Raw genomic sequence first — 24,429 nt, forward strand, 5'->3', positions numbered from 1 at the left:
CACAATGGGGGCAGCTCTTTCACAATAAGAAAAACTTTTATAATGAAAATATTTATTCACTTATTGTTCAGCTGGGAGCTCACCTTGGCCTCACTCCCCACCCCCAATCCCAAACCCTGCCCACCAAGTGTCCCGTCCCGTCGTCGTCCCGTCCCCCCCTCCCCGTCCCCCCCTCCCGTCCCATCCCCCCCCAAGACCGCCTACAGGGTATTTAAATTCCAGTCACTAGACCTGCCATGTGAGTTCTCCTCCTCTCTCCCTGGCCTCACTTCGGAGGGCTTGAGTCACCCAGGGTACTTTGCTCATTTTAAACCTAGACTTTTAATTTGGCTTGATCTGGCTTACTGTGTGGCAGGGAGATCTACTACTGGGGATACAGAAATACTCACCACTTGTAAAATTAAGCATTCAAATTTATGTACTAATTCATCCTTCAGTCCTTAATAACCAGCATTCAAACAAAACCAAACACTATTTTTCAAAGCTGAACTGATCAGAAAGTATATCTAGTTCCTTACCCAGTCTGCATTTTTCAGGTCCTCCAGATCTAGGCTAGATTCATCAGTCTTTTCCATTTCTTGAATCTTCTTAAGATTCTGCCGGTTAAAATAAAATTTAAAAACCAATTATGGAAATTATATTAAGCTATAAGCAAGTTATAATTAAAAAAATTTATCTTTAGAGAAAATGGAGAGAAAAGTATCAATAAAGATAGTTCATTAAAGCCCATGGGTAATTACTTCCTTCTTTTCTTTAATTTCACTCTTTTTTTAAATTTACACTCTCTTCTTTTCTTGACTACTGAAAACAGTACTGGGCTAGTAAAGCAGTCTTCCATTCCACACCATCTCTCTCCACTGCCCTCTCCTTTTCTGCAGATATCAGGTTCAACTGAAACCACTAGTTCCTCAGACAGGCCTTCCTTTCTTCCCTTTTATAACAAAATCTCTTCACATCTCTGGGCTCTGAGCATCCTGTTAGGTTCACACTTGTCTGTGGCTCCCCTCTAGGCTCCCTTAGGCAGAAGTCCATGCACAGAGTTAATAGGAGCTTTGGAAATTTTGGATGCTTGGCATGCATTTGTGATGGCTAATCTTGATTGTCAACTGGACAGGATTTAGAATCACCATGGAAACAAATCTCTGGGCCTGTCTTAGAGCGGTTTTTAAAAACTGGGTTAATTGAGGTGGAAAGAACCACTTTAAATGTGGATGATACCATTCTACGTGCTGGCATTCCAGGGTGAAAAGGGAGAAAAGCAGCACCCCCCTCCGTTTCCTGGGATGAAATGTAAACAGCTCTGCCACATGCTCCGGTACCGTGCCTCCCGGCCACCATGGACTACGTACCCTTAAACCTGAGGGGAACAAAGCCTCCTTCTTTCAGTTGTTTCTGTCAGCTATTTTGCCCAGTGACAAGAAAAACAACTAATACAGTATTTATCAAGTAATTTATTTATAAACCTCAACTGATAAAATGCCTTTTAAGCAGCATCAATAAAACTAATAAAACAATGGGATGGTGAGATGGCTTGATAAAGGCACTTGCCACCAAGCCCATGGCCTGAGCTAGATTTCTAGGACCCACAGGCTGGAAAGACAAAACTCACTTTTGCAAGCTGTCATCAGACCTCCACACATGAAATGCACACACGTACATGCATGCATGCACACACATGTATACACACACACACACACACACATACATACACACACAAAATAAAAATTTTGAAAAGCATATTTACAAGTTAATTATAAACACACTGTATTCCATGCCTACTAATAGCAATTCAACCTTAATATACATTACCTTCGGCTGAATTATTTGCCTGCTTGCCCACAGACTGGATTGAAATGTACTATATGAGACCTAGCTTGTTTTATATGACATTATAAACAAAACATTTCCAAACTGTTTATTTTTAGCTTCCTAACATCTCATATTATCCATCTGCAAAACAAGGCTAACACCACCACCTTTTTAAAATACTCTTAATAAAGAAATGTTAATGCAGGAAAAAAGAAAGTATGGTACAAGTAATGCATTCTTTCTTCTATCCCTAGGGGGAAACAGAAGAAAAACACCCAACTCGTTTCTAGTTATTTCAGAATGTGTTTACACAATTTTCTTTAAAAGTCAAGATTCCTTCTAAAATGCTGAAATAAGATACATGGCCTTGTCTAGGTTACCCAATCTGGGGCTTCTGTTCACCTATGAAATCAAAGTGTCACGATCTACCCGTCTAACTTTAAGTAGAGGAAGTGACACATTAAATTACTGACACAGAAAAGAGACCAGGCATAACCTCCTAAGAATAACAAATAGCAATTGATTATACCATAGGGTATATCAAAACCTAAAACAGGTATTTCTCATGTGCTAAACACAAACTTTTGGAGGTAAATTAGCAGCATGACTACTGCCGCCAACTGCTGTCAGTCACCTTCAGAAATGTGGTGATATACTGTGTACCCTAATAAAATATGCCTGAAGATCAGAGAGACAAAGGAACAAGCCACAGCCACCACCTCTTACCTCACCGACTCCTCAGCCTGAAAAACCTCTAGCCCAAAGACTTTAGTTCCTGTCTCTTCACGCCTTATATACCTTTCTCAGCCCACCATTACACTTCCTTCTTAGTGCTGGGATTAAAGGCGTCTGACTCTCAACCATTGGGATTAAAGCTGTGTGCCACCACTGCCTGGCATCTATGTTTAATCTACTGGCTTGTTCTGGTCTCTGATCTTCAGGCAAAGTTTATTAGAGTACACAATATATTACCACATTTCCCTTTTTTTTTTTGTTTAAAATAATAAAAGGTTGTAACTAATATAAGAAAAAATATATATAGTAAGTACAATAAGTATATACAATATATACAGTCAAGAATTATGCTGGTGGTGCATGCCTTTAATCCCAGCACTCGGGAGGCAGAGCCAGGCGGATCTCAGTGAGTTCGAGTCCAGCCTGGTCTACAGAGTGAGTTCCAGGAAAGGCAGCGCAACAGGAAAGGCGCAAAGCTACACAGAGAAACCCTGTCTCGAAAAACCAAAAAAAAAAAAAAAAAAAAAAAAAAAAAAAAAGAATTACATTAACAATGTCCAGTCCATAAACATTTGACAAATTCAGAGAAAATACTCTATTATTTATCCTACTTTGGTGAGTCCAAAGTGTACCTAACTCACTCTCTATCCTAACTTGTATTACCAACTGAATACTATCTTTTGATGTTTTTCAAGCTTATATACTTTACACCTCTTTAGTGAGTTTCTTTTCTGAATTTGTTAACAAGGAAAACTATATAATTATCTAGTCTTCCACTCCCCGAGAAAGAAATAATATTAACTGAGTAAGCAGGAAGTGCAAACAAGCGACTTCCAAAAACTGTGAGAAATGACAGAAACAGTTAGCTGCCTGGACAGTCACTCAAGGTTCCTCTGCAATGTTGGGGCATCATCTTTGGCCTACAGGCTTAGCATATGAGACAGACTCATCTGTGAAGCAGGATTTTCTGAAGGGTTGTCCTACTTTGTCTTGGCAAAGTTCGGCAGTCCTTTCTTTTGTGCCCTGCTTGTCCCATTTGAACAGCATACTGTCAGCATTTTAAATGCCATATTCTGTAGATCTCTGAAGTGTTTGAAGATGACCTAACTAAAATATATTTCTTTGACCTTGAAAATATACCTAATATGACTTACAAGTTTAATTGTACTAACTTGCATTTTTTTATATCCTAATTAGTTGGTAATAAGAATTTTCAAGGACTAGCAATTTGCATTACATTGTTAAATGAACTGTATAGGTACAATACCTTGAACAAGATTAGAAGTATATGTACAGTATGTTGCAACTAAAATAATCTCAAATTTGTATCAATATACAAAATCTGCATACAATATACAAAAATCTAATCCAATGTAAAATATTTAAAACAAGTAGTTGCTTTTTAAAAGTAAATTCCATAATCTACCTTTTTATATTATCAACAACCCTCATAAGACAGCTGGGGGTCAGGTTCTACTTATTTTGTTAAATGGAACCTTTACAAATACTTAAGAATTCTAATAACACACAAAGAAAGAGAATAAAATTTATGATTACTAACTGGTCTTTGCAAAAAGTGTCATGACTTTACATCAAAATCTGAATAGGAATCATTATTACTAAATCAGTATTCTTCATTGTCTATTATTTACTAGGATGTACCAACCTAGTAAAGTATTTCTGATATTCAAAATTCCCCCGTTTTTTTTTTTTTTGCTAGAAATTAGGTATTTTTTAAAAAAAATCTCTGATGATTCAAAACTATAGTCTGAAGTGCACAACCTCATGAAGTATCAAAATCACAGCTGAGGGGGGAAGGGACCACACACAGGCAGAAGCCCTTATTTGCTTTCCAAGATGTTATTAAAGTTCTATGCAAAAAGGATCAATGCTTGAGAGTATACACTATTCTATTGATTGAAAGAGTCTTTGGGGTTCTTAAGTTACAATGGTAGAAGAAAATGGATTTAGGAGAATTGTTTCTGGGGAGCCTGGGACCACACCTAACAGCACCGCCTAGTCCACTGAGCTGGAAGGAGCTATTTCCTGCTGCTCCAGCCCATTCCAGCCTTTCAGTACCTGCTCTGAGGGCTCCCTCTGTGTCCAGTGCTCACCTCAGATACTCACCAAGCAAAGCCTTCCCTGTCTTTCATCAGATTCTTTCTCAATGGCCTACCTTGACCACATCCTAAGCCCCACCCCTGGCCTCTAGCACTTAACTTAGTCTACACTATTTCCAAAGAATGCCCTCACCTTAAAAGTCTGTATGATATACTGGTTTTGTGTGTTTTCTGTCTACCTTCTATAATAAGAAAGGCTTTTTTTTTGAAGTTTATTTGTTCAGTGATAGGATTCTCAAATATGTAGAACAGTGCTCTGTACAAGGTTGGCACTTGTATTTGTTCAATAAATAAATTAAGATACTTTAAAGTAAGAATGTGCTATAGTATTATATTATATATTAATACTTAAATTTCTTCAACAGCTCTTTAATAAGTCAACTTTAACTAGAGCAAATTCAATCTGAGGGAAAATTATTCAGAGGAAATCTCTGGCCTTTAAATTCAAAATCCTATGGGAGAGTTGGGGGTAGAGACATGTGCCTGTTCAGGAAAATACTTAACTTGAGCTCATACAATGTATAAATGTTACATTCAGCCAAATAGATAATAAATAAATAATAAAAAAGAAATTTATTTCTAAGACCTATAGAAGAATGAAGTAATTATGCCAGCAGCACATGAGACCAGCTCAAGGGCAAACTTGTATGTGAACACACCTTCACAGTGACTTCTCCTTTTGTTTCAGCTAAAGACTTCTTGCAAAAAGTTAAGTGTGTCCATAAGAATTCCTGTCTGCCATCTTTGTGATGTAAGCTAAACATGCGCAGAAGTGTTCTCATCCACCACTTACTTTAACAAGGTATGTGTATGTGCCTCATGACTCTGAGCTGAACAGGTCCAGGGATGCATCCACCATCTTCCCGTCTTAAAACGAACATAGTTACTTCGTGAATAGTGTACTTTTTAAATAGAGTATGCTCAGGACTGTGTCCACCCCAAGCGGTTTTGTATGTAAGTATGTACAGGCTTCCTGAATAAAGTCCGCATGCTTCCTTTGTCCGAAAGGCTCTCACTGCTTGTGGAACAACTACTGTGCTCTCCTGGCTGGTTGCAGGTAATAATCCTCCCTCTGTTCTTTGACCTTCTAATTGTGCTTATTGGCTTTGCAGTTACCAAGAACAGAACCCATTGTTTCGTTGTAATTACAATACTAATCAGGTCACCAAGATTCAACCAGCATCAAAATGAGCTAGTTTGGTATCTCAGTACTTAAGAAAAATCATCAGGTATTATTGGTCTGATGTTCTAACCAATACCCCTTTGCCCACACATAACTTAGAGTTCAGCATGGGGCTGCTCAGGTCCAACAGGAACCAAGTTTTTTTCTATCATGTTCTTTCATGTTCTTGTAATTTAAAGGCTTATCCCACAGCAAGGACTACAGTTTGTTTAATAACCATAAACAAAAAGTAACAAAATTCAGGTGGTGGAGCAGAGCAAAATGCTGGATTATACAGATGCAGCAGAAGCCTAAAACTCAAAGTCATGATTTCAAATGCTCATAATTCCAGAAATATCAACTTCTTCTTTGACTTTTAGTCATATGGTGGAATGGCATGAAAAGCAGTAATTAGATACATTCTTTCCCAAACTCTTATTGCTGTGAATCCTGCCACAGCTCATGCTCCACTCTCTCTTTTATTATTCTTTTACATATTTCTGACTAAATATAGGCCTTTACATCCTTGCCTTTACTTCACTGGGATCAAACTCCTTCCTCCCTACTACTAAGACAAACAATCTGTCCTTTATAATATGAAAGGTAATTTAAATGATTGGCCCAAGAACATCTCATGTCTTAACTTCCCTGAAGAGCAGCACACATGGTTATTAGAGGCTTTCTAGCTGGGTGACTTCTCACGCCTTAGCTAACCATGCTAATCCTCAGTTGATTTTGTCATCTCTAGAATGGGCACAATAAGAACTCTTAGATGTTAGCCTGGTAGTAATGGTCTATGCCTTTAATCCCAGCACTCTGGAGGCAAAGGCCAGCCCGGTCTACAGAGCAAGTTCCAGGACAGCCAGAGGGCTATACAGAGAAACCCTGTCTCTAAAAAAGCAAAATAACAAAAAAAAAAAAAAAAAAAAAAGAACTCTTGGATTTTTGATAAAGGATGAAGCCTGACTCACATGCAGAGACTTAGTAGCCAAGTGGGTAGTATGTATGTATAAGCAGGTGAGTGCATGCAGGGGTCTACTTAGGAACTCACAAGAGGGCAGTATGTATGTATGAGCCAGTGAGTGCATGCAGGGATCTAGTTATTAATTCACATTTCACCTCCAGAACATTCTACTCTTAGCAGATTTGTTTCAGATGACACCTCTTTCTAATCTCTTCATGAAACTAAAATCCTGACTCAGAACATATTAATAAAACTGTTTTAAGACTGTAAATACTACAATTGTACCAGCCTGATCAAATGAGACTCAAAACTTCTAGTTTTCTAGTTAACAAAAAAAGAAACTGAATTATTTGAAAGTAAATTACAAATCTGTCTTATTTCAGAGATGAGCTTCTGTCCTCTTGTTGATTCTATTTTAGCTTCTGAATAAATTTTTTCTTACATAAATGTAATGACAGATGCTGGCCTATGCTTGGAATGCGGTGAGAAAGCTCTAATTGGGAGTACACAGATGCCAATTAACTCTTCCCTTTCTGGTGAAACCGTTCTCAGCTAGCAATTAGGATATCTCCATGCCAGCATATATATTGCCATCTTCAAAAACAAATAAATAAAATGTACTTTGTAAATCACCTCTACATCAAATGCTCAGAGTACAATTCATTTCAGTAGGTTCAATGTCAGCTCTTATGCAAATGCCCCCTTCTGATTAAGTGTCTCTTACATTTTAAAGATCAACATTTTTCTCGTCTTGGTAATAACCATTTCAACCCATGTGTCATTTTCTCTATGTATGGGGACTTGGAAGAGATCTTTTAACATCTTTTATTCAAAATGTTCTTGTGAAACACTTTTAAAGCAGTACACTAGTGATAAGAACAAGGACACTCTGCATAGAGAGTATTTAAATGTTGCTGGCAATGTGAGCATTCTCTTGTACACCAGCGTTTACAACAAAAGAAAAAACACAGGCGGCAAGAAGGACCTGGAAGGTTACAAATGATGGATGAGCCAATTAAAATGAACAAATGGCTACCATTCACATAGACATCTGGTGGTGATTCTGTCTGTCAAAAAGTGATATGTTCACCATTTGAAGGGCTATAAACCCACTTTAGGAGTGGGAATACATTTCAGCCAACTTAAACGCCACAGATGTATCGCCAGAGGTATTGAGAACAGGCCTGAGGGAGGGACAGGCAAGGAGAGGGGGAAAGCTGATGAAAATGCACTTCAGTATGAGAGAGGTCTGTGGCTTTGTTTCTCTGATCTCACAAGCAAGCATCTCAGTTTGAGCTAACAGGAGTCTGTACACCACACAGTTGCATTTGCCTATTTCCTTGACAAGAGGCAGTGGGATTAAAAACATTTATACTAATTTTCTGAAAAATAACTTTGAAGTTTTAAAATGTAGTTACAGTACCCAAAACCATTTCATAACACCTAAGCCAATTCCAAAAATGCTCTCTGAGAGCACTTCATACATGCATATATAAATTCTATTTTAAGAAAGGTATTTTAGCCGGGCGGTGGTGGCGCACGCCTTTAATCCCAGCACTCGGGAGGCAGAGCCAGGCGGATCTCTGTGAGTTCGAGGCCAGCCTGGGCTACCAAGTGAGTTCCAGGAAAGGCGCAAAGCTACACAGAGAAACCCTGTCTCGAAAAACCAAAAAAAAAAAAAAAAAAAAGAAAGGTATTTTAATCAAAGTCATATTCAAAATAAACTGAGATCAAAGATGCCATCATGAAGTCATGATTTCTTACATAGGACTAAGTAAAACAATACATGTAAGTTACTGAGTAAAGTTTCTCAGTAATAAAAGATCGCAGAGTATAAAATGTGGATAGAATTTTCTGAAAAAATTTATAAGGAGCCATTCTTATTTCCAATTTAGTTCCTCACCCCAGAACTTCATTGCCTGGTGAATTGCTGGCAATTAAACACTAACTGGCATCTAGCAGTCATGCTCCCATCTTACTGTTTTGTTAAAACTAGGACAACATTAAGCCATTTAGAAAAATTTGATGTCAGTCTCAATGTCACATGTGAGAACTGTTTCAACATTTGAAAGTCATTTGTGGAGGGTGTGCATGCTGGGTATGTGCACATGAGCATGTGGACGTGTGTGTGTGTAGGGCCATGGGTCAATAGCTGGTGTCCTCCTCCATCACTCTCCTCTGTTTTTGAGACATAGTTTCTCAGTGTAGCCTTGGCTCTCCTAGCTCTGTAAATCAGGCTAGCCTTGAACTCACAGAGATCTGACTCCTCCCAAGTGGTGGGATTAAAGGTGTGTGACACCACTGCCCAGCAAGACAAGATCTCTTACTGAACCTGGAGCTCACCAATTTGGCAAGAGTAGCTCGCAGGCAAGCTCAAGGGATCCTCCTGTCTCTACCTACCTAGTTCTAGTATTACAGGCAAATACCACCATGACTGATGCTGGGCTTCTGAACTAAGGTCCTTCTCAACCCTGAATAATCCCATTTTAAAGCAGTAGTGGCTATCAGTATTGACGCAGGAGGAAAGTATTTTCTTCTCCAGGACAACTTTAGAAAAAACTTGAAATATGAAAGACCAAAAAAGTTATAATTTGGGCTGGAGAGATAGCTCAGAGGTTAAGAGCACCGACTGCTCTTCCAGAGGTCCTGAGTTCAATTCCCAGCAACCACATGGTGGCTCACAACCATCTGTAATGAGATCTGGCGCCCTCTTCTGTATACATAATAAATAAATAAATAAATAAATAAATAAATAAATAAATAAATAAATAAATAAAAAACAAAACAAAACAAAAGAACATGGGATCCTCTTTCTGAGGACCAAGATTCGGTTCTTAGGACCCACACGGCAGCTCACTACTGTCTGTAACTTCAGCTCTAGGGCGACCCCCCCCAAAAAAAAGTTATAATTTTCAGTATAACAGATCAGAAGTCAAAGGTGAACAATTTAATACTGCCCTTTTCAATAATGAAACTATTATATCCTCATTGACATTGTCTAACTTGTAGAGTTAAAACCAATAAGTACTTTAAAAGTACATGTCCTTGGGATGAGGAGTGCTGCAGAAGCATGAAGATCTGAGTTCAAACCCTTAGAACTGACATAAAAAGCTGGGTACAGCAGTGTATATGCCCGTAACCTCAGCATTATAGGAGGCTAGAGACAGGAGGACTGCTGGGGCTTGATAGCTACCAGCCCAGCTCCAGGTTCAGGGAGAGACCCCCATCTCAAGGGCATACAGAGGGGAGTGATAGAGCAGGACACCTGACATCCTCCAATGAAGAAGAGAGAGTTAAAGAAGTTTAAAAAAAAAAGGAGGGGACGGGAGATGAAGAAGATGTAGTTCAGGCTCCTTCTGTGAGTTCTACGAGAGCGAACATTACAGACTGAGCTGGAGAGACGACTCAGCACTGGCTGTTCTTGCAGAGGGCCTGCATTTGGTTCCCAGCAGCGAGTGTAGCTCAGAACTGTCTGTCCCTCCAGTTCCAGGGGATCTGATGCGCTCGTCAGTGTTTTACAGGCACTGCACACATGTGGTGACTTACGAACGTGCAGGCACAATAAATCTAAATCTTTAAAATACAGAAGAATTATGAGTCAAAGGCTGACCAACACAAACCTAAATTCTAGCCTTTTATCTAATTTGAGTAGACTCTTCATCCTTCTTAAAAAGAATCTTCTTATTTTCAATTATGTGCAGTATCTGTGGCTATGTGCATGTGAGTGCGTTTGTCCACAGAGGCCAACAGCGTCAGACCCCCCAGTGCTGGAGTTACAGAGGGTTGTGAGCCACCAGGTGCCAGTGCTGGAAACCAAACTCCTGCCCTCTACTCTCTTAACTGCTTGGGCCCAGTGGAGATCTTCAGAAGAGAACACAGGAAAAACGGAAGCATGAACTCTCCTTCCCTCCATCCTGCAGAAGGCATGCTTGGTTTCCTGTTCTCTCAAGCCTGGCCCCTCTTGATGTCAGCCCAGAAACAAACACCAAAAGCCACAACTTGCTTCCTCACTCCTCCTGCTTCCTGGCCCAAGTTCCCTGAGAAGCCCAGATTCATCAAGATTTCTATTTTAAAACAGAGCCATCTTTCAAACAAAGAAAGCAGTTTCATTTCTAGAAAACTGGGTAACTGAAGACTAACTGTATTTTGTTTCTTTTTCTGTGTGTGGTCCTGTAAGTTCACATATGTGCAGGCCAAAGATCAACCCCAGGTAGAGGTTCCTTGGGAGTCACCCACCTCGTTTTATTGAGACAGGGTCTCACACCGCTCCAAAGCTTACTAAGTAGGTCCTAGGGATCTACCTGTGATTACAAACTAGTGAACCAAGGGCTCTAGCTTTTGTACCTGGGCCATAGGGATTCAACTCGGGTCCTCAGCCCGTTACTGACGGCCTATCTCCCCAGTCATCTAACTGTGTTCTGTAAGTGCTCTATTTTCTGTAAGAGCTAGTCATAAATAGCACCAGGGAAAAGACTGTCCCTAGGATGCAAGTTCATCTTCTTTGTCATGTGTTTTGCTCAGGAGTGTTTCATGGCATCTCCATGGAGACAAAGTGATCTGCATATGTTCAGAGGTTTACTACCCGACTAAACACAGAGGTATTGAGCCACATACAACACTAAACAAATGAAGTCAAAGGTCAGAGTCACAAACATGCACAGAGGTTTGCTTAGTGCCAAAGAAAGCATTCACAGAATAAGCAGTCACAGAAATAGACTCTACGGCCCACCCCCATTCCGGACACCTGATTTCCCCTGTGCAGCACCTTTATGAGACAGACGCTCCTCCTAACAGTGGCCCTCAGTCTGAGGAGCTGGCCCTCTTTCCCTTCCTATCTCCCTGCCCTTGTCTCCCAGCCCTCACCTGGGCTGCTTCCATTCACCACTTTGCTCAGCAAAGTCAGTTCTGGACTGCAGTTCAAGCCCTGTGTCTTGAATTAGCTCCCTCCATGCACCCACCCAGCTTTCTTATGCCGTGCTGAGCTGACTCCTAGACTGATACTCCTACTGAAGTGCTGTGAAGACGGGCCAGCATCTTGTTTACCCTGTAACTCCAAGGACAGGAAATAGCAAGAGCGCTTAACACATGACTTTCTGTGATGACTGACTGACTGAATGTGCACAGAGTAAGTAAGAAATGAATGATTTAAATGTAGCACCTCTTCCCTGGTATGTACACTAAGTAACTGCTTTGGGAATAAAATCATTGTGCCCATGTCCCTGGTTTTCCAGAAGTGAGTACCGCCTTCCTTCACTAGCATGCCTAACTAGAAACACTGCATCCTGTCAAACTTTGACCGTAATTCCAAGTTCCTTCACTGCTTCTCATATTGGGGCTGACAGAAACCTCCTTCGTGCTCTGGTCTTTCATCTCAAGCTCCATTTTCATTGTTGTTGTTGTTGTTGTTGGTGGTGGTGGTGGTGGTGGTGGTGTGTGGGTGTGGGTGTTTATATGTACTGAGGCCAGAGTCCGATGTTGGATGTCTTCCTCTATCACTCTCTACCTGATTTTTTTTTGAGACAAGGTTCCTTACAGAACCTGAAACTATTTTACACGACTTACAAAGTTTTTTGTTATTTCTGTGGTGTTGAGGAACAAACACTGGGCCATTCATGCTCCCACCAAGCTATACCCCTTTTTTATTTTTAATTTCTAATTTTAAGATAAGTCTTGCTAAAATGACCTTGAACTCACTCTATTGCACAAAAAGGCCTTGAACTTGCAATTCTCCTGCCCCAGTCTCCCAACCTCATAAATTAAAAAATTTTTAAAGCACACATAATAATTCACAACACTAAATTATTGGCCTTGTCTATTATTTAACTATTATTGTGGGGTTTTCCCCTCCAGGAAATAATTGCTCCTTTCAGAATTTATCTACCACTAGATCGTAAAAGAAAGCACTTTATTTTTAGTGTCAAACTATAAATAATGTCCATACTGAGTATTGTAGTTAACTCACCCATTTAAAAGTTAAATCTGTGGTTTCTGTGAAGATCTACAGCATTCTAAAATTTGATCAACACTTTTGTATCTATAATTCTGAGACCCAGAGATAGGAATGGGGCAGTCTGGTCAGAACCAGCCTGTTCTCTCAGAAGTATCTGGAGGGTTCCCTCTTGCCATGAACACTTCTGAAATCACCTGTGCACACCTGCTCATTTCCCCTCCCACAGGCCTTAGTCCTGGAAACTGGAGGAACCTCAGGCTGCCTTAAAGACCTTGGCTCTACTCCAAGTCCTCTGATACCTGTGAAGGGTTACGCTAGGACGGCTGTGATCTGGTTTATACTCCAACAGGATCGTTCCAGTTTCCAACCAGAATCTGAGGACACAAAGACAAGAAGTAGAGAAACAGCTCCCTGAAACAGAATAGGTACTTAAAAAGTGTTGCCTTGCGTCTTCTTTATGGCAGCAACAACAAATACTGGTAGGGACACAGCATAAAGGAGTCCTTATACACTGTCCATGGAGATGTAAATGAGTCCAGCCAACATGGAAATCAGTATGGAGGTTCCTCAGATAAACTAGGAATAGAGGGGGCTGGAGAGATGGCTCAGAGGTTAAGAGCACTGACTGCTCTTCCAAAGGTCCTGAGTTCAATTCCCAGCAACCACATGGTGGCTCACAACCATCTGTAATGAGACCTGGTGCCCTCTTCTGGCCTGCAGTCATACATGCTGTATACGTAATAAATAAATAAATCAAAAAAAAAAAAAAAAAAAACAAAAAAAAAAAAACTAGGAATAGAATTACCATATGATTTTACTGTAACACTCCTAGATACGTAGCACAGAAATTAAATGCAACACAATACAGAGATACTTGCACATCTACGTTTATCACAGCACTAATTCACAACAGCAGAGTCATGAATTAACCTGAACGCCCATCAACAGATGAATGCATAAAGAAAATGTGGTGTATACATACATAATAGAAATAGAATTGCCGGGCGGTGGTGGCGCACGCCTTTAATCCCAGCACTCGGGAGGCAGAGCCAGGCGGATCTCTGTGAGTTCGAGGCCAGCCTGGGCTACCAAGTGAGTTCCAGGAAAAGGCGCAAAGCTACACAGAGAAACCCTGTCTCGAAAAACCAAAAAAAAAAAAAAAAAAAAAAAAGAAATAGAATTTATTTCATCCATAGAAACTTTAAAAAATGGATCAGTGTTAATATCAATATCTAAAATTATAAGCTGAAAATGAGTTTTTCTTTTAAAAAGATGTTCTTTTTCTTTTTTTTTTTTTTAAAGTTTTTTTTGTTTTTTTTGTTTTTTTGTTTTTTTTTTGGAGGGGGGCGTTTCGAGACAGGGTTTCTCTGTGTAGCTTTGCGCCTTTCCTGGAACTCACTCCACAGATCAGGTTGGCCTCGAACTCACAAAGATCCGCCTGCCTCTGCCTCCCGAGTGCTGGGATTAAAGGCGTGCGCCACCACCGCCCGGCAAGATGTTCTTTTTCAAAACAAAGCTCCTACTTTTGCTTGTTTCAGACAAGAACTCATGTGGTTCAAGTTGGCCTTTATTCATTATGTAGCAGAGGCTAACCCCTGAACTCCTGGTCCTCCTGCCTCTACTCTCCCAGAGGTGGGGTTTGACAAGATCTATTTCTCTGGTCCATTAAGTCTTCTCCTACAGTGATACACCTCTGGTGTACTGGAGAAGCAGATGCAAACAAGCGACAGTCTTTCACCATGGAGACAAGGGCTGTCTGTGCATGGTGGTTCCCACCTTTAATCTTAGCACTCTGGAGGGAACTGGCTGTTCAACACCATGTGGGTGCTGGGAACTGAACCCAGGTCTTCTGTAGGAGCATAAAGTGCTCTTAACCAAAGGGCCATCTCTTTACATTGAGAGTAAAAAGAAGTTTTCCTGCTAATGGAATGCTAAAAATGCTTACTGTTCTTTCAGTTCAAAAATGTTTTCTGAGAATGTTAGTGTTGGAAAGATTTTTAAACTCCTTTAATTTACTGTACCAAGCCTGAAAAAAAAAATGCTCTGGGAAGGCAAATTCACTCTTAACAAAGGGGTTAGGTCAAGACAACCCTAAAAAATAATCTTTTCTAATCTCTGATACTCTTTAGTTGAAGAAAGGTTTGAGACGTTCAGTTGGGAGCTTTCTTTGACTGAGTACTGCCTGTTTCTGTATCTAAATAGGTATAATTATCCTCAACAACTCAATCCACTCTTCACGCTTCTCACAACTTTCCTCTTGGGTCCACTTTATCAAACATGGTTTTAAAAGGCACAGGTTTCCCTGGCCTGTCACTGGCATGAACAGTACCCCGACAGAGCAGGAGAAAACCTGGAACTGTCACCTACATCCACACAACTGAGCTTATGAAGTGTGACTTATTGGCTGTGTCACCTACTTTTTAATAGGGCTACTGAAGTCTCACTTAACCCCAGGTCAGCTTCTCCCTTCTTGCTTACATACCCCACAGGTGTCTCTTCCTGAACATATTAGCCGAGTGCTCCATATAGCTCTGCACTCTAGTCATACAGAAAATGAGGTCCCACTTAGGGCAGATGCCACCAAGTCTTATGTAAGATCTCTGAATCTTCACACCCATCTGTGCAATATAAAACAGGACTCTCCTTCTCAATAAACTGGAATGGTTCTCTTTGAACGTAACATTTCAAACCTTACACTGAACAGAATAGTGGAATTATTCAGATTATCTCAACAGGAAATCTGGTATCCTCCACCAAATCTTCAATGAAGTCTACTTCAACAGCTGAACAATGAGAAGAGAGTGTGGCCTTAAGGATAAGAGTGTCTCCACCTTATCCACAATTTCCTGAAGGAGGTACTAATATGTCCCAAAATGAACAAAAGAAGAGTGCAGAATGAGGTGAAAATCCAGTACCACAGGAAACAGATAAAAACAATTCTAGGCTGTTTATTTCATTTAGAAGGAAGCTTTATAAAAATTTTTGTTTTATAAAACAGATTCACAGTGTTACTATTCAAGAATATGTATGACAGAACACTGAACATGCCTGTAATCCTAAAACCAGAGAGGCTGAGGTAAGAGGATCATGAGTCCAAGCCAGCCTGGGTATACAATAAGACCTTGTCTTTAAAAAAGGACAAACCAAACAAAAAAGCACAGAATGGACAATACTGAAAATGGAAACTACCTGTTTCAGAGTCTATAAATATTAATATTTGTACCTACCTCCTTCGCACTCTTAATTTTGGTCAGAAATGTATGCAGTTCCATGGTTTCTGCAAACAGTGCTCGACATACTGCCTGATAATGATTTGGTGCCTCCGACTCAGCTGGGAGATGAGCAGCACATATCTAGAGAAGAAAAAAAATGAAATAATGGAATTTGGCTATTACTGGCATTTTAGGTACCATTAAATCAGACACACCCAGTCTACCTGTATTTTTTTTTTTTTCTTTTAGATGAAGGAAAGTCCCATCATGAGGTGGTGCCATCCTTAGGCAAGTGAGTCTGGGTTGTACAGGAAAGCTGGCTAAGCAAGCCAGAGGAAACAAGCCAGTAAGCAACATTCCTCCATGGTTTCTGCCTCAAGTTATTGGCCTGACTTCCCTCAACAGTGGACTGACCGTACCCTGTAAAATGAACCCTTCCTCTTCAAGTTGCATTTGGTCATGGTATTTATCGAAGCAACAGAAGGCAGACTAGGACAATGTTCCTGAGCATTTACCATGCCAGGCACAAGTTTGATATGTCACATGTACAGCACAATACCACGCACTCGCCAATAGAATCCTGAGTCTCCCTGTTTCGTTTTGTTTTTTGACCACAAGGAGAACCTAAGCACACTTCTACTAGGTTCGGAAGCCCACACTCGATCCCTTGTGGAGCCTGGGGAAGTGGAAATGGAGGGTAAGAGGAGGACAGAGCTGGCCGGGCACTCAGGTGCTGTCTATGGTGCTGTCTACAGTCCTCATGTCCCAAGATGACTGCAAAAGATGCAACTTAGCAGGATGCAAATGATTTAGAAACAAATGCACACCAGGTCCTTTATTACTGCAAAGATACCCTCTCTTAAGAGTCCAAAGAATAATGTTATGTTTCTATAAAATAATTATTATGTATCCATGTTCAATAGTCACATTTTAAAGCACTTTGTTTGCAATAAAAAACGGTTAACTTCTCTTAATAAATTAGACATTAATATAATTGCTGGAAAGAAATCTGCTCTATTTTAACAATTTCTAGAAATAATGAAAGAGAGCTGGGGAAGGTGAGTCCATGCCTATGACCAATCCTACTGCTAAGTAGGCAGAGAGAGGGAAACCCCGGAATTCATGGTTGTCCTCCATGATACAGAAGGTTCAAGGCGCTCCTGGGCTCCATAAAATACTATTTTATTAAAAGCATCAAAAGAGGGTGTAGTGACCCACAACAAAGGTCCTAGCACTCCAGAGGCAGAGGCAGGAGGAACTCTATGAGTTGGGTCAGCCTGGATTACATATTAAGTTCCAGGCCAGCCAAAGCTACCCTGTCTCAAAACAAACAAATAAAAAAAGAATATCAGCCGGGCGGTGACGGTGCACGCCTTTAATCCCAGCACTCGGGAGACAGAGGCAGGCAGATCTCTGTGAGTTCGAGGCCAGCCTGGTCTACAAAGCGAGTTCCAGGAAAGGCACAAAAACTACACAGAGAAACCCTGTCTCAAAAAAACAAAAACAAACAAACAAACAAAAAACAAAAAAAAAAGGGAATATCAAAAGTCAAAAGAATAAAAAGCATTCAATGGTAGCTGTATTGCTTTTCATGGTTTTTAGCTTTTTTTTTTTTTTTTCTAGTACCACACAGACGGTCCCTGGGTTACTTTTCTGTGGTGACAAAGTACTAAGAATATCAAAGGAGCGAGGACCAATTCTGACTCGAGGCTTCCTAGGTTTCAGTCCATGCTGACTTGGCTCTCTTGGTTCTGGGTCCTTGTGTGGTGAAAGGCTGAACACCCCAAGGACAAGATGGGATACCGTAACGTGGCTATGTCTTGATGGACAGGCTGCATAGAGAGAGGAATGGGTGGGAGAGAATACCCTCCAAAACACCCCACAAAGGTCTACTTCCTCCAACAAGGCCAATCCAACTGTGATCTCCCCAGAGGACTAACCCACTGACGAAGCTGTCACAGCACCTCTATGATTCAGTCACCTCTCAACAGCATTGTGGGGTGAGGACCAAGCCTCTAACAAGAGCCCTTGTGGGGTTATCCCACAGCCTAACTCTAACAGCTCCCTACTCAAATTCAAATGATTTCCTTAAGACTGTTTTTTCTTTCTGGAGATGGGGATCAAACCCAGTGCTTGTGTTTGCTAGGCAAGTGCTCTACTCCTGAACTAAATCCCCAACCCTAGAATGTATTTTCTTTTTTCTTTTTTGGTTTTTCAAGACAGGGTTTCTCTGTAGCTTTAGAGCCTGTCCTGGACTAGCTCTGTAGACCAGGCTGGCCTCGAACTCACAGAGATCCACCTGCCTCTGCCTCCCGAGTGTTGGGATTACAGGCATGCGCCACCACCGCCTGGCTAGAATGTATTTTCTATGATAGCAATTCAATATCAAATTGCATAAGATGTTCACTACAAGCAAACTAACAAAAAAACACGTTTATAAAGACTATTATAAACCTGAGTCCTCTGGAGGAGGAGCAAGGGTTCTTCGCCATGGAACCATCTCTCCAGTCCAGAGCATATTCTTTATTTAAGGGGAGCACATGTATTAATTTGTGTGTGCAATTTATGTGGCTGTAGAATCAGCAGCAAAGAGCCCCAGAATGAGTCAGAAAAGTAATTACATATGTGTGTTTATGTTTAACCTATGTACATTCTCTTTCTTTCCACTATAATCAAGAGGCATGGACAAAATATGAAGTTTGCATTTGTTACACATTCAGAGATCTTGATCACTAAAATGAAACAAATTTTCAAGATCGTATAAGATTATTCCAACTTAGTTTCATGTTTTTACATTTAACAATAAAATAGCAATCATAGTTTAGTGTGATGGTTCAGCAGGTAAAGGGGCTTTCTGCACATACCTGATGACCTAAGTGTGATCCTGGAAGTCATGTAAAGGTACAAGGAGAGAACTGACTCTACAAGTAGTCCTCTGACCATCACACACACACACACACACACACACACACACACACACACACACACACAAATAGCTAAAATTTTTAAAAAGAGAAGGAGCAGTCATATTTCCTCAGTTAATTCTTTGTCTTCTCTTTCAACAAAGCCAATCAGTCATTACTGAGGTTTTCAATGCCCCCACCAATGAATCCACAGACGCATATGTCTGTCTCTATTGTCATACACGATGGGTTTTATGATATTTGTATTTCAAATTTTCAAAACCTGTCAAATGTCTCAGCAATTTGTCCCCTTTCATTTAGTTGAAAAGGACAGTCAGAATACTACTTAAAGAAACAGGAAATTTCCAGGCAAGGTTGATTAACACAGAAACCAAAGAGCAAACAGTGAGGTTATGATAGTCTCCAACAAAAGTGCTAGGAATAGAATTGGTAAAGGCATGGATTTCCTCCAAACTATAAAATATGTCTTAAGTATGCTTTTAATGATATAGTTTTCATAGGCATAGTGGCTCAAATCTAAAAATAATAGGTAAAATGAATTAATTCCAACTGATACATACCCAAGAACCTTAAAAATGTAAGTCACTATACCTAACGCTGCTGAGTAAGAATTCTAAGGTTTCCATTCACCTTCTAAACCTGTAGTGTGACAACAGTCTGGTACTCATCAGCATGGTACCGGGCTGGCTGCAAAGACCATGGTCCTGTGTGTTCCTTCCTCATCTGTCTCTGTGCAGCCCTTCCAAAGCACACACAGTCAAGCCTATAGCCACTGTCAGAACATGAACTTTACCTCTTACAATACCTTATTCTATTCTTCACATTTTACATCACTGTTATCAGTGCTCTTCACAGAATTAGCAGGTCATTTTTGGTCTGCCAACCCTCAAATATATTTATTTTATTTTCATTAATTAATTTGCTTATTTATTTTTTGGTTTTCAAGACAGGGTTTCTCTGTGTAACAGCTCTGGCTGTCCTGGAACTCGCTTTGTAGACCAGGCTGGCCTTGAATTCATAGAGCTCTGCCTGCCTCTGCCCCACAAGTGCTGGGACTAAAGGTGTGTGCCACCATTGCCTGGATATATTTTTCATGAAATTATTTTGTTTTGACTACCCTGTATGCACGGATGGGGTTTAACCGATACTTCCACACAGGGATATGACCTGTAGTGCCTAACATCTACTAACCCCTAGTTTATAGTCAAATCAGTTTTGTTTTCCTTTTACATGAGGGGAAACATGGTATTTCTTTTTATAGCTAGTTTATTTCACTTAGGATACTATCCTTTCATATCTATTTTTAAAATAAGCCTTAACATCTAGAATATCCAAAATGAATAAAATTTGTGAAAAGTAAATGTAGGTGGCCCACAACAGCTTGTAACTCCAGTTTCAAGACATCTGTCACCTTCTGCTGGTACCTGTGTTTACATGCAACACTGTCTCTCTCTCTCTCTTAAAAAAATCTTTAAAAACAAAACAAAACAAAAAAGGCTGGGCCATGGTGGTGCACATACACCTTTGATCCTGGTGCTTGGGAAGCAGAGGCAGGTGGATCTCCGTGAGTTCCAGGAAAGCCAGGACTACACAAAGAAAACCTGTTTCAAAAAACAACAAAACTAGTAAAGATTCTATCTAAATAACTCGGAATAGAGTATCTCAAGGTTAATTTGTCAAATCTGTCTCAGTTTTCATCTCTATACATTTAGCCTTCAAGTGGGCAGCAAAACTGAACTAAAACAACAAACAAACAAACAAACAAACAAAAACCCTTCAGTCTTATCACTGTATTCAGATGCTATAGGAAGATCAAAATCAAAAACCAACTAACAATCAGCTGTGATGGGCACAGCTCAGTCTTCAAGTACAGATCCTGCTCCCAGATGCCATCCATTCCACAGAAAGGAACTGCAGAAGCCAGCTGACAGCATCATGCCCAGGCAGGCTGTGGTGACAGGAAGATGATCAACACCTAACACACCTACAAGTGGCCAAGAGCTAGGACCCAGCAAAAGACACGGCCAGGCTGCAGGCAGTCTGAACTGTTGTCAAATGCTGAGTCACTAGGCCACTCTTAAACGATGAGATAATGACTCACAGAGGGACAAACACTAAGTGAACTATGGCTTACCTTCATGACATCTTGATAGGACCGAATAGCTGAGATGTTTCTCTTTTCTCCATCTTCATCTTCCGGGCCTTCATCTGCAGCCTCATACCCCTCATCGGTGTTACCATCAGCCTCCACAGTGTTGGCCATTTGGTCGATGAGCTGCTCCAGAGGAGGGCTCAGCTCCCTTTCTTCATTTTCCTTCAAGCCATAGTCCAGTGCTTTATAAATAATAATTCCCAGGGACTCAATAACCTACGGGCATTAAAGAAGGTCGTGAATGGAGGACTAACTGTAAGGTATAAAATGTTCAGTATTTCAGACATAACTAATATTTGAGGAAAAATTTAAAATTTTTTACCAACACATGTATTTAAAATTTTGAAAACTGCAATTTTTGTGTGATTTCATTATAACCTATCCATAAACCCTTTTCATACTTTGTTAAATTTATACTAGGTGGCCGGGTGGTGGTGGTGGCGCACGCCTTTAATCCCAGAGGCAGATGGATCTCTGTGAGTTCAAGGCCAGCCTGGTCTACATATTGAGTTCCAGGACAGGCTCCAAAGCTACACAGAGAAATTCTGTCTGGAAAAAAAAAAAATTATACTAGATGTTAAGATCAGTATTTCCCATTCATACAAAAAAAAAATAAATAAAATAAAATAAAATACTGACCAAGCTGACTTGCTATATTTCCAAAAAAAAAAAAAAATTTATGCCAATGTTTAGAGACTTCATAGATCCCCCAAAGTAGCTGAGACTAAAAATTCAGTTCTAAGTAGCAATTCACTTAAGCCCAAATAATAAGAAATCTCTTCATATCAATATACAGATTGTTCTCTGAGTTCCACTCATTGGAAACACATCTCTCTCAAATAATACAAGCAAATGGGAGATTTACTTATTTTTTTAAAACCAGAACTTGCAAGGCTGCCACATTCCATGGCCTTGCAGCCAGCACCTATAACTACCAGTTTCTGGCCCTTCTATGACCCTTCCATCTTTTTCTGGCTCCCTGGGCCCTGAGTCCTTGTGTTGGATACCATGCATTCTAGCCCAGCAGTTGGTGTCAGTGAACAGGCCCTGCACTAAATGGCAGCCGCTCCCAGGGCTTCTTCAGTCATGGAGGACTTTCCAAATCTCCCCTCCATATGCTTCTCTCCACATCCTTCTGCCTCTCCACTTAGCTGTTCTCTCTCTTTGGAGCAAACCAACTTGGTGTTGTTGACTGTATTTTCTTTTAATATTCTGCCATGTATGCTGGCAGACCATAGAGAAGCAGTAGCTGGAAATGGTAGTGGGAGACTCAAGGAGCCATCCCAAGCTCTGAAAGAGGAAAGTACTAACTAATTCGGACACAAATTCTTGGCGGGAGGTTCATTCCGATCCAGGTTGCTCAGCAAACACCAAGCAGGATAAATGCAAAACCAAACAAGCATAGAAACAAACAAAATTTGAATTCAGACATGCATTTTCAAATTACAGCAAATCAAAGAAACAACATTCTGAAAGAAGCTAGTGGGGGAACAGCCATCTTATTAAAGTAAGGAGATGAAGGACATCCGACTCTCAGAAACGTGAAGGACTCCACAGGAAAGACATTGTCTGCAGAGACTGTCCGACTGATCAGAACTGCAGTACTGTGGGAAGACCAAAATGACATACAGGTCCTAAGGCAAGTCACCTTATCTTGGGCTAACATTAGCCCCCTGGATAGTCCACCTTGTCCACACCTGTGTGTCTGCACTAACATCCTGTGAGTAATAGATAAACTCTTGGAATCTATTGACTTAGCAGACCCATTGGCCTCCGCCAACCCTAACCCTAAGAATGTCATCAGATGGCCACTGAGGCCTACAGAAAAGACTCCCTCATCTTGCTGTACCCACCTCTCTGATGTACCCACCAATGTTCTGTAAAACTCAGGAAACTTCGGGTTCCTGGGCCACGGTCACTCAAAATGGCTCCAGAATAAACCATCTCTTATTCTCCTTAGTGTGAGAGCTGTGTTTCTTGTATCAACAAAAAGCATTCAACCAGACAGAAGCAAAATATTCAGTACCTACAAGGAAACAACAACAAAACCAACCCAACCCATACTTTGTACTCTACAAGGTTATCCTTCAAAAGTGAAGGAGACTTTCTCAGAACCCTTGCTCAATACAATGTCCTAGGTGCCATCACTAGCCTGGGGAGTGGGGGAATAATTCTTTAGAAAGAAAGTGAGTCAGAAACTCAGATCTCCATGAAAAGAAAACCACTGAAGAAAGAATAAATTAAGGTGAAGTAAAAACTTTTATTCTGGCTACTAACAGATGACAGTTTAAAATAATAACAGCCACAGTAATTATGTGTGCTTATATATGTATCTCCTGTGTTGCATGTATGTCTGAATGTGAACCTGAAATAATACAAGTGACAGGAGGAAGAGCTGGGATTGTTTTGGTAGGACAGGTCATTTGCGCGGCCTACAAAGCGGGTGGAGTAGTGTTACAGGAACCTGGGCTTGACTTGGTTGTCAATGCACAGTGCAAACTTTAGGGCAGCCACTGAAGAGAACAACAACATAAGTGTAGCGGTGTCCTAACAAAGGTGAGAAAACAGTCACATAAAATGCTCCTTTAAAATCATAAAAGGCAGAAAGACCGTGGAATGCAAAAGAGCGGAGAACAAAGGTTAAAAAAAAAAACAAAGTCGGGCAGTGGTGACAGCACATGCCTTTGATTCCAGCACTCAGGAGGCAGAGGCAGATGGATCTTTGTGAGTTCGAGGCCAGCCTATCTACAGAGCGAGTTCTAGGACTGCTAGGGCTACACAGAGAAACCCTGTCTCAAGAAACAAACAAACAAGAATAAAAGAAAACAAATATAGTAGATGTTAATACAACTTTATCAGCAATAATTTCGGGCATCAATAATCTACACACTTCAAATACAAGTCTAAAAGTGAACTAAAAATCAGCATACCAAGCTGAGGACAAGAGGTGACCACCAGAAAAACTACTACAAATTTAAGAGGATTTGGACACATATCTGGACAATGTCAATATCCCATTGACAACAACTTAAAACTGACTTTAGAAGAGCACTAGCCAAATCATGTGGAAACATTTTAAAAAGCTTAAGGAGCTGGAGAGATGGCTCAGTGATTAAGAGCACATACTACTGCTCTTCAGAGGACCTGAGTTCGATTCTTGGTACACTCACAACCACCTGTAACTCTGACTCCATGTGAACTTGATTCTTAAAGGAATGGACACAAATAAACTAAGCAGACACTCATTTAATAAGAACAGGAATACTCCATGACACTGCCTTGTGAATCTCTGTGGCTCATTCCAAGAGTGTGAATTGTTATGGACACATCTTAATTCTCCAACAAGATGACTAAGCTCATATTGAAAGTAAAAATCCCTCTTCACTTCATATGTTCAAGTT

At 40.5% G+C, this 24,429-nt stretch overlaps 1 protein-coding gene across 4 annotated transcripts in view; it reads right to left on the reverse strand.

The window, feature by feature from the left end:
- Nucleotides 1–24,429, reverse strand: part of Spire1 (spire type actin nucleation factor 1) — a 123,401-nt gene that overhangs the window by 43,449 nt on the left and 55,523 nt on the right. For all 4 annotated transcript variants that reach the window (XM_059246612.1, XM_059246611.1, XM_059246613.1 and 1 more), the window contains exons 3-5: nt 21,011–21,244; nt 15,968–16,093; nt 519–596 (exon numbers count right to left, since the gene is read on the reverse strand). In XM_059246612.1, the coding sequence (XP_059102595.1) occupies nt 519–596; nt 15,968–16,093; nt 21,011–21,244 (438 nt within the window). The remainder of the gene's footprint in view (nt 1–518; nt 597–15,967; nt 16,094–21,010; nt 21,245–24,429) is intronic.

This window comes from Peromyscus eremicus, chromosome 19 (genome assembly GCF_949786415.1).
Source record: "Peromyscus eremicus chromosome 19, PerEre_H2_v1, whole genome shotgun sequence".
Lineage (NCBI taxonomy): Eukaryota > Metazoa > Chordata > Mammalia > Rodentia > Cricetidae > Peromyscus > Peromyscus eremicus.